Source organism: Pelobates fuscus, chromosome 4 (genome assembly GCF_036172605.1).
Source record: "Pelobates fuscus isolate aPelFus1 chromosome 4, aPelFus1.pri, whole genome shotgun sequence".
Classification (NCBI taxonomy): Eukaryota; Metazoa; Chordata; class Amphibia; order Anura; family Pelobatidae; genus Pelobates; species Pelobates fuscus.
Window position 1 is genome coordinate 237,645,197 of NC_086320.1, and position 24,371 is coordinate 237,669,567.

At 44.0% G+C, this 24,371-nt stretch overlaps 1 protein-coding gene across 1 annotated transcript in view; it reads left to right on the forward strand.

Annotated features, from left to right (window-relative positions):
- The window catches only part of GLB1 (galactosidase beta 1), a 256,457-nt gene that overhangs the window by 124,138 nt on the left and 107,948 nt on the right, over positions 1 to 24,371 (forward strand). The window contains exons 10-11 of the mRNA XM_063452008.1: positions 18,356 to 18,468; positions 20,522 to 20,596. Coding sequence (XP_063308078.1) covers positions 18,356 to 18,468; positions 20,522 to 20,596 — 188 coding nt within the window. The remainder of the gene's footprint in view (positions 1 to 18,355; positions 18,469 to 20,521; positions 20,597 to 24,371) is intronic.

The window sequence follows — 24,371 nt, forward strand, 5'->3', positions numbered from 1 at the left end:
GAGAGCCAACCTCTGATGCTCCAGATGATCGGACAGAGAACACAGAGAATGCACAGATGCTCTAGGTACCGTTTTCCTCAGGGGAGCACCCCTAGGATACCATAGATTTACTTTCTACTACACCCACAGGTGATTTCATTGCATATAGGTGGGAGGCATGCAAACCTAATAAGGACCCCTTTTGCATAGACAACTGGCTTGCGAAACTGGGTTAATTTGCTTTTTCCATCCCGCTTGGCAAAACTGGGTGGTTGCTTTTTCCATCCCGCTTGGCAACGCTAAGCGTTGCTTTTTCCATCCCGCTTGGCAACGCTATCTAGGTTTCATGTGACACGATCAACCACGGCTCTTCACTTGATCCCTCAGCTCCGATCCTTGGTGGCTTTGTTAAACTACCGAAACCAGTGTTTAATTATGTGTGGGGAAGGCGAGGCATTATCTTCCTGGACAATCTCCTTCGTGTTGATTCAGGGAACTGAAGACTTTGTTAACACCCATGATTCTCCGAGGTCCGACTGGAACTGTTGTATTTCGTAGTGGATGATCCGCTTTTTAGGATTTGTAAGCGACTTGCACACAGAAACTCCCCCTCTTCAAAGGCTTCTCACAACCAAGGAATATTCACACGGCCCTCCACTGCACCCCGTGACCCTACACGTTGCATACCTAGAATTATTTGGGCAATACTTCAGTAGACTGGTAAAGAAGTACTCCATCTGTTACATCCTACTACGGATGGACAGAGCATCGACAGTCCGGTATATCATTTGCCTGGATGGAACCTTCTGTCAGACATCATGAAAGGCATCTTCGATTCCTGCCTTCCTCGCAGAACCCCGAGGTCGGACTGTCTATTGGGGGAGACTCATATCAGAGGGACCGCCAGAATGCGGTGTTCCACAATTGCCACAATTGTGTGGTGATCACACTCCGGCCAACTGGGCCTTCCTGGGGGACGTATGTTTTCCCCTCCTTGCAATGTTTGCGAAAATTCTCCATCATCTTGTTGTTCAGCGAATAACACTGCCTTGGCCGTCCCACTGTGACAGAATCAACCTTGTTTCCCAGACCTTACAGAACTGACTGGTGAAGATCTCCTCCTTCTACATTCATATCCTACTATTTCTCATGGACCCGAAGGGAACCAACATCTTCTATTCCTGAAGGGTCGGCTGCCCTGTTGTTCTGTACTCTTTTTGGGGTTCTTGGCAGATCGGCGGACTATCGCAGGCTGCTGCGCACCTCTTGGGGCCCATGGACGTGACAATGCTGCCTCTCCATCTGGGCGCTCCCAGTCTGATTGGTGTTTGGAACTGTTCCTTTGTCCATTATGTGGTGATTGGGACGGCTCAATGGCCCGTTTCCCGGTCTGAGGACTCCCGATGGACTAGGATCCTCTTGTTTATCAACTACCCACTGATGGGATGTGGAGGTCGTTCTCCATTTTCTCTATGGGACTGGGCATCTGCTGACAGACTTTCATGCTTGGTCTGGTAACCCCATGGGAAAGGGCAGACTCCTCCCGCCTGGCAGGCAAACTGGAGGTGCGGTTGTTAATAGAATGAGGTACCCTGATTTCCCCCCTCCCCTCCCATTTCACACCACGATTTACAGGACTACACTCTGAGACTCGGGGGGGGGGCGTGGGGGATAAAGGGGGCCCTGGACCGAGGACAGTGGCCGACACGTAGCTCTTTCATGACGATTCCGAGACACGCTTTTGAGAAACCAAGGGCACCCGGCAATTACGGGCTGACCTATTTGGCTCCACACTAGCTAGAGGGGGTTCGGTGGAGCGGACGGTTCCACTGTTTGATAGACCAATTCTCTTGGGCAGAGCCTGACGCGTGCATCCCACATCACACACTCGTGCTACGAGTTGAGCAACTGGGCTGTGGCTCCTCTCGTCTTCTGGGCCGGTACCAGGGCGAGGCACCACTAGCGCCGGTTGCAGCACAAGACTTACTACTGACCTCACCCTGTGAAGGGCCATATTTACACTAACCCAGACTCAGGTGGGACTGCCCGAGACACGGGTTCACATCCCCATCTCCCTACAGCAGCCCTAGACAGGCATTGTCCCCCAGGATCCTGGACCCTGACTTTGATCCCTGGCACTACTAACACTTACATTTCACCCTTCTTATTCCTTCTTCCCCCTCTGCCCTTCCTCCTCCCTTCCTACGTTGATCTGTGTCAAGGAAGAATATCCTGACAGCCGCTCCCCGGGACCATGGGATATCCAGTTACATTGGAGACCCCGGGACATACCCGTACCACGCTACCGGAATGGCCTACCAAAATACACCCATAAGGGTTCTTACGCAGAATTGTAGGGGCCTCAACATACCTGAACGCCGGACTCAACTCCTACGGGAACTGAAGAAAAACCACATAACAGTGGCTATGATCCAGGAAACCCACTTCAAGGAGGGCTCAGCACCTACACTACAAAATAGACACTACCCAAGTAACTTTTTCTCCAACCATCCAGCGGCCCACAAAGCTGGAACAGCTATCATCCTAGCCGCTGAGCTCGAATTCAAGGAACTCGAAAGGGCTCAAGACTCCTAAGGTCGATACCTTTTCCTAAAAGGGATCATAGCAAATAAGATATACACCCTGGCCAATATCTACGCCCCCAACCGACGGCAAGCCCCCTTTATTCGAAATGCACTGCGCATCCTGGAGGACTTCACGGACGGCATACTAATCGTTGGGGAGGATTTCAACGTGCCCCTGGACCCGCTACTGGACTCTTCATCGGGACACAGCTGTATCCCACAGAGCAGCATACGATCTATCCGCAAATCCTTGGAAGACCTGAGATTGGTCGACTGCTGGCGGACACTCAACCCATCGGTGAAGGATTACACCTACTATTCCGTCCTCCACAATCGTTACTCGCGCATAGACTACCTATTCATCGCACAAGAGGGACTTACCCGCTTGCTTAGATCCGACATAGACCCCGCCACATGGTCATATCACGGTTTTGTTTGGGTGGAACTGGAGTCCCCTCTGTTCCGCCCCTCATCCTGGACTTGGCGACTCAACGAGGCACTGCTGCTGGACCCTGTCGCAAAAGACCAAATAAACCAGGAACTGGGACACTATTTCAGGGAAAACGACACACCTGAAACATCCCCAATATCCATGTGGGAAGCCCACAAAAGCGTCATTCGCGGAGTACTTATCCGCATTGCGTCACAAAAACGAAAAGCAAATATGTCCGAGATGACTGACCTGTACCAGAAGATAACATCACTGGAATGTCAACACAAACGATCACAGCTGAATGAAGTCTACGGGGAGCTAATGGAACACAGGAGGAAACTTAGAGACCTCATCACCCGAAAACACCTTCGCACACTACAGCGTTTTACTATGCTCACGCTAATAAGGGGGGGAAATACCTGGCTAGGCTACTGAAGGGCCCGGTGCCCCGCAGGAAAATACGAAAACTAAGACTAGCCTCGAACGAGGTAACCCCCTTCCCACAGAAGATAGCTGACGAATTTAGGACTTTTTACCAAAACCTCTACAATTTACACCTACCCCCTCAGAGGACACGAGACGAAAGGCCACTACACGCGAATAGCAGACTACCTGTCCAACACGATCTCCAACACGATCGACCGGGACTCAGCGTCCGCACTCAACGCTCCGATCAGTATGGAGGAGCTAGCGGCGGCCCTCAAAGTATCCAAATCTGGCAAAGCCCCGGGCCCTGATGGCTTCTCGTCTGGATACTACAAGAGTTTCTCCACTCTCCTGCTGCCGTGGCTGACTAAAGCGATTAACGCAGTGGGCGAGGGTGGGAGCCTGGGCGCGGAATCCTTGGCAGCGACTATCACAGTCTTGCTTAAACCGGGGAAAGACCCACTGCTCTGCGGAAGCTACTGTCCCATCTCCTTGTTAAACGTAGACGCCAAGTTATTCACAAAGGTCATGGCAAGCAGACTCAACCACCTCCTACCGGACCTGATCCACGTAGACCAAACAGGCTTTATCCCTGGACGGGAGGCTAGGGATAGCACACTGCGGCTGTTCTCCATCCAACAACACGCCAGGATGACGAAAACCCGACTACTACTCTTATCAACGGATGCGGAAAAGGCGTTTGATAGAGTCAATTGGACGTACATGCTAGCAACTCTACAAAGGATGGGATGTGGGCAGCGGTTCCTCACGTGGATATCAGCCCTATATAGTAAACCACACGCGACTGTAAGAGTCAACGGGTCCACGACTGCCGACTTCGCGATCAGCAATGGCACCCGTCAAGGCTGCCCACTCTCGCCACTCCTGTTCGCGATGTCCCTAGAACCATTACTCCAGGCAATTCGCTTAAACCCAAACATTCAGGGGTATAATTGGCAAGATACACATCATAAAGTAGCTGCGTACGCAGATGATCTCTTGTTTTTCATACAGAACCCCAGGACGACGCTACCCTGCCTTCTCTCGGAATTCGACAAATTTGGTCGAATCTCAGGCTTCAAGCTCAATCTCTCAAAATGCAAAGTCCTGAATATCACGATCCCTACAGATGAATATACTTCCCTTGACTCGCAATTCCCTTTCCGATGGTGTTATGGTAAAATGAAGTACCTCGGAGTCTGGGTGGCCACAGTCCCTGACGACACTTATCGACTCAACTTTGTTCCCCTTCTGAAGTCAATCGTGACCGACCTGAATAGATAGTCGCACCCCCACATCACATGGCACGGCAGAGTGGCGGTGCTCAAAATGAATGTCTTGCCGAGGATCCTCTACCTCATGCAGACCATCCCGCTGGCCATACCAGGTACTTTATTCTCCTCTCTGAAAACGGCGATAATTAAATTCGTATGGCGCGGCGACCGCTCCAGAATCCGACATGACATCCTCTGCCGACCGAGGAACCGCGGAGGACTAGCATTCCTGGACATCAAGAAATATCATCAAGCTACGATAATGCAACGGATATTGGACTGGCACCTGGACCCCGCGTCGAAACAATGGGTTGCACTTGACAAAGGCCTACTCGGACCATCACTTGAAATGGAGATATGGGGGACCGCAAGGGGACGGAAGCTCAATGGAGACGAAAGTGGCCCAATACAACAAACGCTGCTCGGCTGGAGATCACTGAGAAACCTGGGCCATATCTCGCCTACCCCCAGCCCCATGATCCCGCTCACGCATAACACGACTTTAGCCGGAGGACTTCCATCGGGGGCATGGCCCATCGCGAGCAATAGGGAATATATACCCATCTATCAAATCCTTGAAGGGGGCAAGTTACGAGACCTGACCTCGCTGTTGGGAACGTACCCCAGGACCCCCCTCGCAGTGCTCAGATACCTACAATTACAACATTATTACAACTCGATACCACATAAGGATCGCTTACATCGGGAACTCACCTGGTTTGAAGACCTCTGCGACCGGGGCGACCCACTGGACCACACAATCTCGGCGCTATACCAACACTTACTCATAGGGGACGAGACCCAGGCCTCCACCTTCCGCCGCCAATGGGAAGCACAACTCGGGAAAGCACTGACGCCAGCGCAATGGGATACGGCACTACTCTGGCAGCAGAAAAGCTCTGAGTTCGTACTATAAGGAGGTCAACTATAAACTGCTCTCATTATGGTATAGGACCCCAACCTTGCTACACCGGATCTTCCCATCGATCACCCCAATGTGCTGGAGATGCCAGACAGAACGTGGCACATCAATACACATATGGTGGGAATGTAGAGACATCGCCCCATACTGGGCGATGATAAAGGATGCCATAACCGACATTCTGGGAGACATTCCGGAATGGAGCGCAGAGCTTGCCCTGTTACACATCTCAACACAATCCATCCGAACATACAAAAGATATTTACACTGGTCAATATTTATGCTCCGAACAATTTCTCAATGGATTTCCTGGAAGATTGTGTTTCCAAGATAGATGCAGTTAAAGGGACACTGTAGGCACCCAGTGTGCATTAGGTCTCCCCTGCTGGCTGACAGTGTGGGAGGAGCATGGGTCATCGGTGCTGGATTCAGGTAAGTGCTAAAGGGTTCTTAACCCCTTCAGTCCTGTGGGAGGGGGGCCCTATTAAACCTATAGTGTCAGGAAAAGGACTTTGTTTTCCTGGCACTATAGGATCCCTTTAAATGTGGCAATCTCTTTGGAGGTGACTTTGTGTCCCCCAACCTAAAATTAGATAAAAGTAACAATAAAAAAGTTTGGGATCCCAAAATGAAAACATCTCTTAATAACTTTAACAAACTTCTGACTAAAAACTCACTTTATTACATTTGGAGAACTTTGACCCAGGGTTGAGGGACTACACCTGATATAGATCCAAATATTGATCTTTGATATATTCAAAGGAAGACCAAATTATTATTTCAAGTGCACTTGGAGAAGCATGAATTAGACACCAGACACGTGTTGGTATTCAAAATAAGCTTCTGACCTTTATTTGTCAGTTGTGTTTTTATACATTAAAATGTAAGTGCTTACGTGCAAATACTCATTGGACAGTAGTAGGAAGGGAATGAAAGGGTGAAAGGAATACATATAAGACATAGGGATGAACAGCATGTTCATATAACAAATACGTTCCGAGAAAGAACATAATGATTTGAGAAGAGACAGCTCAGGTGGGGGCTATCTGCTCCTGGAACTAGACATATATGGTCTTAAGTGTTGTTTTAAGCATCAAACATTGATATTGTTGGTGAAAGTTAAGTTTTTTGCTTTTTTCACACACAAACCGCATTTTCACTGATTATATCATTGTTGTGATACATTTTACTCTTTTTTTTTATTTTTTATAAATTCTTTATTTTTGAGTTTTCAAAAGAAAAAGTTTGTAACTTTGTGGGGTACAGAAAGGAAAAAGGGGGTGCATCCTGTTACAAGCATTTTGGTTACATTTTTAGATAATAGCGGTTCATAGTTTACATTTGCATCTCTTTTTTGTTTTTTTTTGTTTTTGTCTAGTAACGTTGTGGGGACATTTTACTGTTTTTAAACACTAATATTTGTGTTCAGCTAAGTCTCCTGAGTATAACAGTACCCCACATGTACAGGTTTTATAGTGTTTTTGAAAGTTACAGGGTCAAATATAAGGCTTGCTTTTCTATTTTTTTTCACATTGAAATTTACCAGATTGGTTATGTTGCCTTTGAGAGCATATGGTAGCCCAGGAATGAGAATTACCCCCATGATGGCATACCATTTGAAAAAGAAGGCAACCCAAGGTATTGCACATAGGGTATGTGCTGTCTTTTTTTTAGCAGCCACTTAGTCACAAACACTGGCCAAAATTAACGTTCATAATTGTTTTTTGCATTTTTAACACACAGACAAATATAAATGCTATCTTTGGCCAGTATTGTGACTAAGTGGCTACTAAAAAAGACTGGACATACCACATATTGAATACCCTGGGTTGTCTATGTTTAAAAAATATGTACACGTGAGGTGTGATTCAGAGATTTATGACAGATAAGTGTTAGAATGTCACTATTGATACATTTTATAAACATATATTTTGAAACAGAAATGTCCTACTTGTACTTATAGCCCTATAACTTTCCAAACAAAAGCTAACATCATGTTTACATTGGGTATTTCTAAACTCAGGACAAAATGTAGAAACTATTTAGCACAGATGTTTTTGGTGGTTGTAGATGCATAACAGATTTTGGGGATCAAAGTTAGAAAACAAGTGTTTTTTAAATTTTTCATCATATTTTATAATGTTTTTTATAGTAAATTATATGATATGAAATGAATATAATGGTATCTTTAGAAAGACCATTGAATAGCGAGAAAAACGGTATATTAAATGTGTGGGTACAGTAAATGATTAAGATAAAATATTACAGCTAAACACAAACACTGCAGAGATGTAAAAACAGCCCTGGTCCTTAACTGAAAATTGAAAAACGGTCTGGTCACTAAGGGGTTAAAATTAGAAATAGATGGAGACTAAATGAAAGCCTCCTGCTAATAGACAATGTAACCTCAGAGCTAGCCCCTGAATTACCGTATATACTCGAGTATAAGCCGAGTTTTTCAGCACATTTTTTGTGCTGAAAAACCCCAACTCGGCTTATACTCAAGTCACTGTCTGTATTATGGCAATTTGCATTGCCATAATACAGACCGGGGGAGAGGGGGGCTGGCAGAGCTGTACTTACCTGTCCTGCAGCTCCTGTCAGCTCTCTCCTCCTCCGCGCCGTCCTTCAGCACCTCGGTCAGCTCCCAGTGTAAGTCTCGCGAGAGCCGCGGCTCTCGCGAGACTTACACTGTGAGCTGACAGAGGGAGCTGCACAGACCGCGCGGAGGAGGAGAGAGCTGACAGGAGCTGCAGGACAGGTAAGTACAGCTCTGCCAGCCCCCCTCTCCCCCCCACTGAACTGCCAATGACCCTGGACCACCAGGGAAGGAGCCCCCTCCCTGCTATGTATCAAGCAGGGAGGGGGGACGAAAAAAAATATAATAAATATAATAATAAAAAAATAATAATTATAATTCAATTAAATAATAAATAATAATAATAAAAATATAAATATAATTAAAAAATAATAACATAATTAATAAAATAATTAATAATATTAAAAAATGCCCACCCCCACCAACACATACACAAACACACACTGCATCACACACACTCACACTTCATTCATATACACACACTGCACTCACACACACACACTGCACTCACACACACACACTGCACTCACACACACACACACACACACTGCACTCACACACACACACTGCACTCACACACACACACTGCACTCATACACACACACACACTGGAAATAAATATTCAATTAATATATACGCACACACACTGCACTCTAACACACTCACACTGCACTCTTACGCACACACTGCATTCATACACACACACTGCATTCATACGCACACACTGCATTCATACGCACACACTGCATTCATTATATACACACACTGTAAATAAATATTCAATTAATATAATTTTTTAGGATCTAATTTTATTTAGAAATTTACCAGTAGCTGCTGCATTTCCCACCCTAGTCTTATACTCGAGTCAATAAGTTTTCCCAGTTTTTTGGGGTAAAATTAGGGGCCTCGGCTTATATTCGGGTCGGCTTATACTCGAGTATATACGGTAGATCAATTTATTCATATTAATGATAATGGGGAGGTCCTAATGTCTACAGTTTGGTGTACATTTAAAAACTTTGCAGGGGGCGTCCTAATAAAAGCAGGTTTGAGATATAGGAAAAAATAAAGAAGATTCAATCTCTAAATTATGTATCAAGCTGGCCAAAATAGGTTAAATAAGGAACAAACAGTTCAGGATACTATTAACTAAATGATTAGTTTGAAACAAGCTATTATTAAAAAAATCTTTGAAGATGTTAACAAATCCATTTTATTTCTTAAACAAAAATGGGATCATAACCATAATAAAGTCAGTAAAGTTCTCCCGAACAAACTAAAAAACATCTCAAAGGATAAATCAATAAAATAAATATTAGTAGGAGACAAGTGCTTTTTAAATCCTAAAAACATCTCCCAGGCTTTCGTAGACTCGTATACATCTTTATTTAATCTACCGATCCCAATGTGTCGAGCTCTGAAACTGATAAATTAGGTATTCCTGTGATATCACAAGTAAAACTTAGAGAGCTGAATGCACCTTTTAATATTGCAGAAATAACCAATTCAATAAAAAATTCTAACAAAACCCCAGGACCAGACTGTTTATGATTTATTGTTCCGTCCTTTATTATATGCCTGTTTCCTGGGATCTTCGGGGTCCATATAAACTTTTACGCCGTTATGGCGGTTGTTGATTTATAAATTCCAGTTTGTTTATCCATGTATCCCAATCCTCTGTGTGTATCTGTTTCCTATGTTCATCAGTATACCCCTTTCCATTTTCGCTTGCCATATGACTTGAGTTATTAATTCTTGGATGTGTGGAATTATCGCTGTTCTCCAGTTACTTGCCAGTAGGAGTTTAGCTGCTGTAATGATATGTATTGTTACCATTTGTACTTTTTTGCATTTTGGGCCACTTCAGGTTTAATAAAACTACTTCAGGCTTAAATCCTATTTTCATTCCAGTTATTTGATAAATTACTTTCATTGCATTCTTCCAATATTGACTTATAGGAGCACAGTACCACCAACTGTGGATCAGATTGCCTTCATTAATATTGCATTTCCAACACCTGTCTGATGTTTCTGGAATGATTCTACTTAGATGTTTTGGTGTCAAATACCATCTATTAGCTAGTTTAAATTGTTATTCTGTAAGATTTAGGCAATTTATATGTTTGTATACTTTACTTTGGGAGCTTATCCATTCTTCTTCTTCTTCCATGGATACTTGTAGTTCTTTTCCCATTTATTAATCAATCCTATTGGTTTATCATCTCTCCATCCTTATATAATTTGGACGCATTTTGCCAATAGGGTCTTAAAATTCTTTAGAAGATGTCAGAAGATGTCTGAGTTTTATATTTTTCTCCTCCTTGTTCTTGGATAAATATTCAGCAATGAAGCCCTTGATTCTCAAGTAATTGAAAGTTTAATTCCTGGAGATGTTAAATTCCTCCATGATTTGCCTAAAGGGTTTGATTTTATTCTTCACTATTATATTTTTGAATTCCCTGATCCCCCCGGTTTTCCAGGTGTGTATTTTTATATTTTCCAACATGTCTGAAATCATAGAGAATGGGAGCACCTCTATTGTTTTATTTCTAAATTCTATATTGAATGTTATTTTATCCCACCAGCTTGTTAGTTCTTTAAGTATCTGTGATTTGCTCCGTGCGTCTTCAATCGCTTTTTTGTTCAGATCCTAAACCCAAAATTGTGAGGACAAATTGTTTACCCCTGTTTGTTTTTTCCATTTTTCTTTGCTTGCCATATTGTTTTGGGCGAGCAAAATGTGGAAGAGGCTGCTAACCATGTAACATTGTATAATTTCTGGACACCCCACAGAGAGAGATAATCTTGGCACTCACCCTGTTACAATAATAAATTTTCTTGCCTGGGTGCAACCTCCGCGTTGATATATAAACAAAAATTGGGTATACGGTGCACTCACAGGTGTGCAAACAAAGTTTTTTTGATCGACGTTTCGACCCTTCGTTTATATATTGTTTATTTGTGTTCGGGGCATTCTCATATGATATGGAATACGCTGGTGAAGAGAAGTATAAAGGAAATAGTCGGTTGAGGTGTGCCAAAACCGATGTATGCTGTAGGCCGGTAAATAAAGTGGGCAAAAAGAGATAAATCAAAGCAAAACATTTATTCAGAAACATAGTACATTACTACATATTAAGTAGAAATCTTAATGAAAGCCCTTCTAATCTCTTGGACTGGGTGTGGGATGTAAGTGGCGTAAGCCGAGGACTTCCAGCGACCCAGTGTCTTAATCACGTGTACTGGGATGTCTTGGCTAGAAGCCGTGGAGGCGGCTCCGATTCTGAAGGAGTGCCCTGAGTAATTGCTAGGATTTAGACCAAGTCTGGTGATGAGCATACGGACATAATGCATACATTTTGCCGTGGTAAGAATTGCATCATGTAGTAATAGTAGTGGTTTTGTGGTGTATGTTGGTGTTGTGGTTAAGAAAGCGTCCAGTACTTTCACCGGGCACCAATTGTTCCCTGTGGGGTAGTAAGTTATGTGAACCGGTTCCCCCATCTGACTTGTTTTGGTCTTGGGTAGGGTCAGGACGTAGTAGTCTGTGTGTTTCACAAGGTAAGAGGTGAGATGGCACCCTTGGTTATGGTGCTGGCCACTAATGGTAAATTCTCTTGGTCTAAGGAACCCATAAAAGGCTAGATAAATGGCGGTTTTTATAACAGCGTTTGTATGGGGTTCAAATGGTGCCAGGTCGAGTAGGTCGGACAAGGATTTGAACATTTTAATGTCAATGGCCAGTCTCTTGAGTGTTGCTGGACTGTCTGCTTTCGCTTTGCCCTTGAGCAGTGTTCGGATGGGGTAAGAAGTTAAGAACCCCTTGTGGTTAGGGAAGGAGCAATACATATGGTGTTGTATCCACGTGAGGTACAGCTTAATAGTATTATGTGAGAATTTAAATTTAAGGTGGCAAAAAGATGCAAAAGCTATCAGTGAAGGAACCTCAAACCAGTTAGCTAGGTGATGGTCAGACATAAATTGTTTGTACAAGTGAAAAGCTCTGTGATACGCGTGTTGAGGGCTGGTGGATAAGGCTAACTTGGTGAGAATGTGGCTGTGCCGAAGTAGTTCCTCTACTCTATGATAAGGTCTTGGAATGTTGGAGCTGGGGTTGCCAAACGAGCTGTCGAGGGTATGGACAGTCTGAAGGCCTGAAATTGAAAGCGAGATAGCTGGTCAGCTGCCGTGTTGTATATACCGGGAACGTGGGAGCATATAATGTGGAACTGATGGGTAGCTGCCAGCCGTGTCCGTTTCCTAAGGAAACTCATAATCGCCAAGGAGGAAGAGCGGCCCGTATTGATAATGTGGCATATTGACAGGTTGTCAGAAAAGCAGCGCACAGACTGCCCTTTCCACAACCTACACCAAGTTACAGCTGCAGCAACTATCGGGTATACTTCAAAAAGGGCTGAGTTAGTGTGAAACCCCTCAAAGCCCTGTGTTTCTGCTGGCCAAGTCCCCCAGAGCCATTCGGTGCCGAAAATGGCTGCATATCCCGTGGATGATGCTGCGTCTGTCCAAACAGGTGACTGAGAATCAATCTGCGGGAGGAACATGCTCCACCCATTCCAGTCTGAGAGGAATTTGTACCACATCTCGAGGTCAGTGGTTGCAGGACAGTCCAAGGACATAGTCGTTGGAGAAAGTGGGGAACAGGGCGAGGAGCCTAGAAATGAAAGCCCTGCCCTGGGGGATTATGCGCATGGCGAAATTTAGTGAACTCAAAAGTGATTGTAATTCTTTACGATTGCAAGACCCCCTGTGCATGTAGTGACTAATATCGTGTAGGATGTGATCGATCTTACCTCTAGGGAGCCTGGCCATCATTGTTGATGAATCCAGCAAAATACCGAGAAAGTTTATGATCGTGTCTGGTCCCTCGGTTTTAGTGGGTGACACAGGAATACCAAGGGAGGTAAATAGCTTGACTAAGTGGGAGGTTGGAATTAGATTTGATGAACAGAAAATCGTCTAATGTATTACATTTGGGCACCTGCAGGTATTAAGGAGGAGCCAACACAAAGCTTCTGCAAACGTATCAAAAATCCTCGGACTACTCTTGGCCCCAAAAGTGAGTTGGCGCCTTGCCACTTAATACCATGCAGGTGCCACAAAGAGTGGTGTATAGGTAACAATTTAAAAGCATTCACAATATCCGTCTTGCTAAGCCAAGCTCCCAACCCTGCCGATCTGATAGCCGCGATAGCGTCATCAATAGTGGAGTATTGAAAGGAAAATTCCTCAGATGGAATCAATGAGTTTAGGCTGGGGATGGCTGAAGAGTGGGGTGCGGATAGGTCAATGATGAGTCTTAGTTTCTCAGAATTTTTACTGGAAACCTGCCCAATAGGGTTAGTTCTCCAGCTGGAAAAGGGGGGTTACAAAAAGGCCCAATGACAAACCCCTGATCCACTTCAAGTTGTAACAAGGTAGTGACTGAAGTAGGGTCATTAGTGGCCGACTGCAAATTGTGACACTCTAGTACCCCTGTTGGCATGTGAATGAGCCCCGTGTGAAAACCCTGGGTGAGACCTGTGCATAAAAATTCCACAAGGTGTTTGGAGGGGTGAGTGGACCGCATACATGCAAGTACAAGAATGTTCACTGGAGACGAATAAGGTTTCTGGTACATTTTATTTGGGCACATGGATTTCGCATGTGCCCTGAAACAATGCGAGCATACGTGTAATAAGCGGCAGGCGCTGTAATCGCAGGAGCCCTCATTGAAGTTGTTGCAAATCTGAGATTTGCCTAGGTACACTACTGGACTACCCAGTTTGTCTCTGGTCTGTTTCTCAGCCCTGGGGGGATGCTGTAAGGATGAGCTGGGAACGCTGTCCGGACAGAGGGGCAAAGATTAGCTGCGTGAGCGGGTGACGTACATATGGCACAAGCTAAGCCCTGCAAAATGCCTGAGGAACAGTTCATTGTCCAGTTGGCTCCAATCCATCTGGATGCCATACTGGGACAACGTGGCCGACACTTTTGATGAAAAGGACTTGTGGTAGTCGTAAAAAATATAGCCACCATACTTATTACCAAAGTCTACCAGCTTATGCATATATAGAACCAGTTCCTTCCTCCTATGGGGATGAACCATGCATAGAATATCCCTAAAGATACCGAAGGCCAGAACAAAATCAGGAATGGCCAGTTTCTTACTGAGTCTGGGGTCTCTGGCTTTTAAAACCACCGAGATGTCCCCGTAGTCGTAAGAACGGTTTTCCACGACATCCTGGGAGGCAATGAGCAGTGAGACTAAGTTAATGTCCTTGCCTTCCAGGATGTCCTTTTTAAGATTAGCCGGAACCATGTGGGCAGGATTAATAACGTGGGCGGCTGCCTTGGTGGATATGGAATTACCCGCTATTTCTGTGGGTATGACCGGGATTACTTCGGTGAGAGGGACAGGAGGCTGTACTGGGAAGCTACGGGCTTCCAGTCTCTCCAGCCTGTCGTTGATCTTCCCCATAAAAGAGATTAGGAAGGCAACCATAGCGTGGAGAGTCGGATCTTGAGAGCCGCTTGTGCCTTCCCCTGCGTCTGTATTAAGGGTATCGGTTCTTAGTAATTTGAATAGTTCTGCTTTCCTGGCAGTAGCCAGAAAGGGATACTGCATTTGCGTAATTCTGCAGTGATGCGGGGGATAGTTCATGATCTGATGGACAAGGGACTTCCCATGTCGCCCTTGCGAGTCGGGGTAAGTGACCTAGCAGGGGTGCTAGGGATTGACATATCCTCACCATCGTCTGGGAGTAGGGACATACTGAAAATATATAATAGACATTGTTGGTAACCAGGAGTGGGAAATAACAGGTGGCTAGCTAGTGCCAGATGGCAAAAGATTATGCTAGGTTTTGTGGCAGGTGAGGCCCTGCTAGTGCCAAGTGGCTAGAGAGGCTCTATCTTTGAGTTGGCGCGAGGGGCGTGGTAACCTTCAACGGTGATAGGACGTTCGCCTCTCCATGAGTAGACAGGAGGGGTTTTTGGCAGTGACTGGTGTCGCCCTCTCTATATAATTTGCGAGGCGACTATGATTTGGCCCGAGGGGCGTATAGTACCTCGAAGTGGGAGTTGGCCTCGCGGACCGCTAGGACTACGGAGCAGGGAAAAATATCTAAAAGGCCGAGTTGAAATAACATGACCCAACATACCTGCAGAAAAGTGAGCCCTGGCTTTTGTATGAGAGAAAACCGAGGTCTCTTTCAAGTAAGGGGGGCTAGAGTAGATGACCCGTCCAGGGGTATTCGGGTTCCTGGAGGTATGAGAATTTTGATAAGGTACTCTTGTAAGACAATACACATAAGACTGTATAACTGAAAGTAGTAAGTTCTTAGGGGGTGACTGCAGAGAGTACTGACTACCCCATACAGACACAAATGCTCCCAGTAGCCATGTTTCTTTAACATTAACAGGGATTACTTATCTTAAACTTTAAAGTTTACCACTAACAATGCAGATATCGTATATATTATCTTAACACCAGTAAGTAATGCATATACTATAACTGCTATATCTGTAAAGCATGAAGTACCTATAAATGTATTTAACACAAGTTCTACTTGCAGTAATTTATATACAGAACCAACACAGCATTTAACCGAATTAAGGCATTGTAACTGATATATGTTGTATTAGTCTCTTAATGGTTGAACTAGGAGTCAGCCAGCACCAGACCAGCACAACGCCCTCCCTCCCCTTTTAACCTGTTAAAATAGCAGACCAGATTTACCCAGACAACCAGCCCACCTCCCCCTTCCTGTGTAATGCCGGCGGGGAACAGGTACTCCTTGCGGTAAAGGAGTCTCTGAGGTGTGTTCCCGCCCGTGCCTTGTAGTTTTATCCCTGACAAAACCAGCCCACCGTCCCCCAGAAATGTATGTAATGCTGGCGGCCGGCGGGAACAGGGGGACTCCTTACGGTAATGGAGTCTCTGTGCCTGTTCCCGTCTGTGCCATGCTGCCCAGCGAGTAATGTTCCCCCTGGCTCACCGCCCCGTCGAGCTGGGGGAGCCGGTCGGGTTGGGGAGCCGGTAAGGCCGGGGAGCCGGCATGTAGGTGCCGGGTACTCATGATGTGACGTTGAAAAAGCGCTGCATCTCACCGGAAGTGATGTAGCGCAACAGGAAGCCGGAAGGGAAGAAGCCGGCGAGTATCACGCTGTTTGTCTAGACCAACGAAGGTAAGTAAGGGAAGGTTGGAGTCCCTTAAGTCGGTCTATATCCCCTCCCACAACTTCAGGCTATGCCTTCCAATATATATATATATACATGCTTTAAATATAATATATATATATATATATATATATATATATATATATTAAAAAATTTGGGGTATGTGTGTAAATAAATATTCTTGAAGTCCAGACAGACAAGCAAGTGCTGGTAAACCAACCAGACATTGTGGTGGTAGACAAGGAACGAAAGACTGCATTCGGGGTGGATGTGGGAAAACCCAGTGACTATAACATCAGGAAGAAGGAACATGAGAAGGTGGACAAATACCAAGGACTGAAAGAAGAACTAGAAAGGATGTGGAAAGTGAAGGCAGTAGTAGTCCCAGTTGTGATAGGAGCAGTTGGGGGAGTGGCTTCAAAAGATTCCAGGTGGGACATCTGAGATCGCTGTCCTGAAGAGTGCAGTTCTAGGAACAGTGCAGATACTGCGCCGAACCCTTAATCTCCCAGGCCTCTGGTAGAGGACCCGAGAATGAGGAATAAACATACCACTCAGGAGGGGTGAGAAAATCTGTATATACAAACACACACACACACACACATACACATGCTTTTATTTCCTGTATATGTATAATATATTATGATTAAAGCATTTTGTAATATATTATACATATATATGATTTCCTTATAAGTGTATTTTGAGATATGTGTATATATCTCAAAGTACACTTATAAGGAAATCATATATATGCATTACATATGTATAATATATTATAAAATGCTTTAATTATTTTATAATATATTATACATATATATGATTTCCTTGTAAGGAAATCATAAGATAAACTGCTATGTTTACACTTGGGTTAATCCAGCCTCTAGTGGCTGTCTCATTGACAGCCGCTAGAGGCACTTCCGCGCTTCTCACTGTGAAAATCACAGTGAGAAGATGCTGACGTCCATAGGAAAGCATTGAGAAATGCTTTCTTATGGACTGATTGAAATGCGCGTGGCTCTTTCTGCGCATGTGCATTCAAAGCTGACGTCGGGAGAGGGAGGAGAGTTCACCAGCGCAGAGGGAACCTGGCGATGGAGAAAGGTAAGAGTTTACCCTTCAGCCCGGCGAGAGTGGGACCCTGAGGGTGGGGGGGGGGACCTAAAGACCCTATAGTGCCCCGAAAACAAGTTTGTTTTCCTGCCACTATACTGGTCCTTTAAGACTTTTTTTTGTTTTTTTGTTTTTTAAACCGAGCCCCACCAAATGCCCACTGCGACAGGTCCCAACCAGTATTTTACAGGCCCTCATCCCTTTCAATTTACATTTATTGGTGGTTTTATTTATCTCAACTAACCCTTTAGTCCAGCTGCTTGTATACTGACTGGCATGAAATCAAGCTAAAATATGATAAAAAAATATTGGCCGAAAAGTTAATTATCGTTTGCTATCAGCCAATGGAATTAACTGGAGACCTGAGATTGCTTTTGAGAAATAAATTATTCTAGAAAGTACAAAGTGTTTACAATTGATGGTGGCTTAATACTGAAACATCAGTTGAAAAATAACATAACTGCCTATTATCAGACATACAATAGCAATACATAAGGAATTGCGGTGATACATAAACACACATGGTTATTCAACAAAGTATGATTTCATTTATATATTTTTTTTTTAAGCATTTCTAAAATTTGTACTTTAGCCATTTACTTGCTGTCAAATATCCCCATTCTACAATTGTAAAGTGCTACAGAATTTGTTGGCGCTAGATAAATGCTAATAATAATAATTAAATAATTGCATAGTGTCACAAATTCACCATGGATTAGCAAATTATTTATGATAAAAATAAAGCCATTTTATATCACTAAATGACAAAATTATTTAAAGAAAGCCTAATTGGCATATTTTCTCACATTATTCAACAACTATTTACCTATTATCTTTTGTTAACATAGGAGCAAACACTCCATATGCACCACAGCCAACAAGTTATGACTACGATGCTCCCCTTTCTGAAGCTGGTGACCTGACTGATAAATATTTTGCTATTCGCGATGTTATTAAAAAGGTACATTATCAATTGTACAAAATAAAATACTTGATAAAATGTTGTAATGTCTGAAATTGTCCTTATTAGGAATTGATATATGTAACGGACCGTTTTGCTCACCAGAGGTTAAAAACCGTTTAGGCGATATTCCCCTTTCCAGATGCACAGGCAGCAACTGTAAGCACCAATCTCCTGAACTGCAAACTCTACGAATCCTGGAAACAGCCGAACAGGAAAACCATACGAAAGGGTTACACTCCTGGCAGTCAGCATACAATCCAATTCCCCCAATAACGAGACGACACTTCGGTTTGAGGGTTAAGCAGAATCTGACTGCCTGGCACATACAGCCTCTTTTATTCCCAATCCACAACCACAGTACAGCCCACAGGGTATTGCAGAACAACCAATCAATCCGTACAATACACACAGACACTCCCACACAAAATCCTCCCCTCTGCCTGTGATATGATTACTGAACACAATGAGTAATCTCATTATCACCGGCAGAGGAATACAGTTTTTACACAATATTTATAACTTCTAAAATATACATGTCACAAACATAAAACATACATTTTCATAAGCAGCATACTCCAAATACAACCATATGTCAAAATCATCCAAATTGGTCCATTGGTTCAAAAGATAGATCGAAGTCCTTTGTGACCAAATTAAGCATGGCTTTTCTGCCCAAAACCAGTTCCACAGAGTCTTCTATCCTGGAGATAATTGAGAAGTAACCCAATTATCTCCAAGGACAGAGGCAAAACTCCATTAGCCACATGGCAGACAAAGGACAATAAAATACATAAAAATACATACTGTTACATTTATCACATAGAACATACACATTCTACCTATCCCCAGATAGCTTAGACCTGAGCGCACATTATTACCGGATGGCGCTCAGATCACATACATACAGTTCAATCGCCATGGAGCCAAAGTCTTTCATAAGTCTTTCAGTATACGGCTGGGCTCCATGGCATAGCTATCTGGGGTAGCATGGCTTTAACAGTCCGCAGAAAGGCACACATAAACCTTTCGGCAGGGAAAATAACAGGTTTGAACTGCAGGGCCATAGTCAGAAGGCAAGAGGCGGGCAAGCAGCCCCCTCCAAGGACACGTGGCGAGGTCAGTTTCGCCACAATATATAATGTTCACATTTTTTATCTTTAAAAATCTGATTCATTGTATGTATCAAATTAAACTTATTTATGAAACTATATTGGGGTTTATTGACTAAACCGCAAATTTTAGTGCATTGATAAACACACCTCAAATTTTAGACCAAAAAATATGTTTTGGATTAATACCCCTCCTCCATTATATTTACAGGTTGGCTAATTTAGCATGAATTTTACAATTCAGTTTTCCGTTTAATAGGATTACGTTTTAGTGAATAAACCTAATTATGTTTAATTGGTTGAATTTCAGATCACTCTTGTTTTACAGGGTTATTCACCAAAGTGAGAATTCAAAGTGAATTTCAAATTTAAGGTTAAAATAACGGTTTTGGATAAATTCATCTATGCTGCCATTTTGTCAAGTTTTGTGAATAACCCTGTTATTGTTGACAGAGGCATGTGGTTAAGTTTAAAGGGAAATGTTTTATGTGTGAATAATGTGTCCTATTTTTCAGTTTTGCAAAAAGTGCAGATTGCAATACTAATTGTCACTTTCATAAATTAAAACCTTGTTACACACACATGGCTGTCAATCAGATAACCTGGTCTTACTTCCTAGTTTGGTTAGCTCAGTAGAGCTAAACTCCACGAGGTAGCAATTGCTCAGATCACCTGCCTTGAACTGCATTGGGAAGTCTGTGATTGAACAGCCACAGAAAATCTGGGTGGGGTTAGAAGGGCTTGCAAAGGCAGCAGGCAAGAGATCTGCTGGTTTTGCAAGCTGGTTTTAGTTGCAACAACAATTTGGAAAAAAAAATGCATTTGGTGTATGTCTACTAAACAGTGAATTTTAGTTATTTTGTGTTTGGGCAGTGGAGTGTCACTTTAAGTAATACATTAATTAAATTATATACAGTTAATATTTGTAGATTTATTTTTAGTATAAACAGATTCCAGAAGGCCCTATTCCACCCACAACGCCCAAATTTGCCTATGGAGAGATTAACTTGGAAAAGGTAAGAACCTTCTTTTGATGCCTGTTTATACACTGTGAATTGTTTGTTAAACTTGCAATTTAAAACAATAAGCTTTGCACTCCACATACACAAATGGTGCTTTGTAACACAAAGTATATACAGAAAGATTTATGAATTCATACTAGCACTCTACGAATTCAATTCCAATTTCAATGTATTCAAGTAATTCCATCATAAAGCAAAAAAAAAAAAGTCTCCTCTAGAGTAACACTTGGCCTTGAAGAGGAGGAAATCGAGGATAAATGTTACTCCAGAGGCAGACCTACTGAAACAAATAATTAAGTACACTGGCATCACAGGGATTAAATGAAAAAACAAACTTTTTTCTTTTTTAGTTAAAATGGTTTATTATTGACGTCCTTGTCCTTAGATTTGTTTGGTGAAGTATAAGTGGTAGATCCTGTACTATGTTTATAGATAGTTATACTTTTTTTTTTTTTTTTTTTTAAGCTCTTTATAAAATTTGGAATCCATATAATTTGTAATTTGATTACTTTTTTTTTTTTTTTTTCAAACCACCGAGTGTATTTATGGTAAAGGGTTTTATTAGTTTGTGATAGAAACATATGTAATGTTTAGGACTTTATTAATTTTGATTTGCAAACCAAATCCATTCTTTCAGACGGAAACATTTGCCAAATGTTTATGTTTGACTATACAATAAGGCATTTTTTAAGGTTTTACTCCTTACAGTGCGTGTTTCAGAGAGTTACGTGCCTGAGTGTTTTTTTTTTTTTTTTCATTCTTTATTTTTAGTTTGTTTGCATGAGGTATAATATATATGTGCTGGTAATGCCACGATAGCAGTGACCGGCTAATTGAAAACAACATAGATGTGGCATAATATAAGATTGCTCTAAGATTTTGTCTATATATGTTCAACTGTAGGTAAAATGTTGGCATAAAAGGTATACGACTAGGTTTACATGTCGGCTGTTAAGGGGGGACCTCTCAGTCAGTTGTCCCTGTGTGTCAGGACCTTGACCCGTCTGGAATGAATTTCCCTGTGTGCGTCCTAAGTTTTGTCGGCGTTGTTCTGCTTATGTTGGGCTTCGCTGTATGAAGGGTGTGTGGCTGTCATTGGCAGAGATATTTGGGCCTGATGGTGTCGGGTAATTGTAGTTCGCTGTTGCAATTTGGTTTTCGTCCTCTAGATTAACGTGGGTATTTCTGAGTTGGTGTTTGGATGATGTGTTGTGTGTGTCTTGGGCGTGGTGGGGACCGTTACGTCGGCTTAGTAAGGTCTCCTCTCCGTCCGTCCCCCTCCACGAGTCTCTATAGGTTTCCCCTGTGCCTAAATGCCCACCTTCTCAACGCGGGTGTAATTGTGCGCGGTGTATCTTTGTCGGGGGGCCTGGTTATAGCTCGTCTAATAGCTTGTTAGTGTGTAGTTGTGTGAGTGTTGTAAGGGAGCAGGACTTGGTTTGAAAGCATTTGTTAAACATTAAACATTAAACAAACAACAGGAAATAAAAATAAACATTTGCAAACACTTAAGCAGGGTTGTGATCTTTAAGTCCCTAGAGGTCTTATGCGGTGTTTCCTTCTGCCGGACCCCTGTCAGTGGCGTGTGATATTCACTCTCTCGTTCCGACAGTTTTAATGGGGTTATTGCTGGCGCGGTTTACCCCGCTTCCTCTCCGCTCCGGTACTGTTCTCCTATTCTGCCTCTCCTCCGGCCGCGCCCAGGTTTTCCCTGCTCTCCGGCTCTGAGGGCAATGCCTGTAGTCGCTGCAGGTCTTGTAGGAATTTTGTGGGGTCATCCTCCGCTGCCAGGGAGAGGATAGTGTCTTTGTGGGTCACCACCAATGTGCCCGCTGTCCCCAGCGGTATCGGATACCTTGCTCTCTCAGTTGGCTGGTTAGGGGTATGAGCTTTCTTCTCTCCATCAGGGTGGTGAATGGGAGGTCGTCGAAGACTCTGATGTTGTGGTTCTTGATGATGATGGTGGGCGATTTTCTGGAGTGGGACATAAGTGTCACCTTGACGGATACATCTCGAGTGATGGCAATAATGTCTCTAGGGGCATCCGCCGGGGCGGTCGGTGCCTTTCGGATCCTAAAGGCTGCCGTTATCGGACATGCCTCTTCGTCTCGCTTTGCCCCCATGGTCTCCGCGACTTCATTCGTGTACTCTAGTAAGGCTCTGGGCCCACTTCTTCTGGGGCTCCTCGGATGCGCACATTCCTTCTTCGGTGGCGTGTTTCAATTGAAGTGACCGTGCGGGTAAGGCTTTGGATTTTGTGTGATAGCGTCTCCATCTTTGTTTTTGTCTCCGTGAGTAAGGAGTCTCTATGTTTTTCTCTTGTTTCTACTGCGCCTAGGCGCGTCTTTATGCTGGTCATCTCCGGTTGCACACCGGCCAGGTCGGATTTCCATACCTCACGCAGGTCTAGTAGCAGCCTTTTGATGTCGCCTATTGTGGAGGGGGAATCATCTGAGTCAGAGTCTTCTGGTTGGTACACTGCGGTGGCCCGTTGTGTGGGTCGGGAATCCTCTTCCTCATTTGATGTGTCCGATACGATGGAGCTTCTTGTTCCCTCCGGCGCCATTTTAGGCTGCGGTGATCGCTGTGGCCTATCAAAGGAGCGCCTAATGTTGGGTTGAAGGGAGCCCTCCGAGTGGGTGCATTTTTTGTTTTTTCGCCCCATCTCTCTGTGGGGGGTTTGGGGGGTGAAAATTACGCCTCCAGGCTGCGGTCTCAGAATGTTGTAATCCTGTTTGGGCTTTTGGCTAGCAGGGGGGGGGGGGGGGGAAGCTTCTGAGCAGGTAGTAACCTGTCAGGTTATATCTCGAGGGCTGAGTCGTGATGGCAAGCGCCGATATATATGGGCGCAGTGTGTCCGGCAGGTAATTATGAAACCATAATTTAACTTCAAACAAACTTCAGTCAAACTAGGGGAAGACTAGTGGTCAACGGGAGCCTATGCTCAGTTCATTTGATCACAGGGTGAGTTTGCATTATGTGCTTCAGGTAGCATTGGCGTTGGCGGCTGTGTTTGATCCTCGTCTGGGTTGTCGTGGAATGAGGGTCTTTGTCCTCTCTGGGTCCCATCTGTGCGATGCTCCAGAGGGGTTTTGTGTCTCAATGGGTTGTAGCGCCACTTGAGAGAGACCCAGTGTGGGTAGTAGGCTTTGTGCCCCCTGCAGATAAAGAACTTCGTGCTCTGTGTTCTCATGCAGGACAATCAGGGAGCGGGTAAGTCGCCATCGGTATGTTATACCCTGTTTCATGAGGAGGGATGTGAAGGGCTTAAAGCGGCACTGTCATGCCGAATTCCGTTTTTTTTTTTTAACCCTCCTCCCGCCTCAACTACATCCAATCGACCCCCTAGTCACCCCCAAATGCCCCTATGCCTCCCACATTACCTATTTTTTATTCTTTATTTTCTGCCCCGATCTATATTCAGGGCGCCGCCATCTTTGTGTGGGTAGGTGAAGTCCCTGTGGGACACGTCATCTACCCACACTAGATAGCCCTGAGATTCCCGCACATGCCCAGTGAATCATCTGGACATGCGAACGGGAATTTCACCTATTCATTCATTCATCAGACAGACGAATGAATGAATAGAAAAAATCAGACGAACAAACTAACACTGTGTATCAGTGTACGTTTGTTTGTTCGGTTTATTACAAGGAGGGAGCTACCGGCGTGCAGCTCCCTCCTTGCAATATGTAAAGACAGAAGCGGCAGGGAGCAGTGCTCCCCACCACTTCATAAGCCCCCCAGGTCCCCTCCTCACTCTATGGGG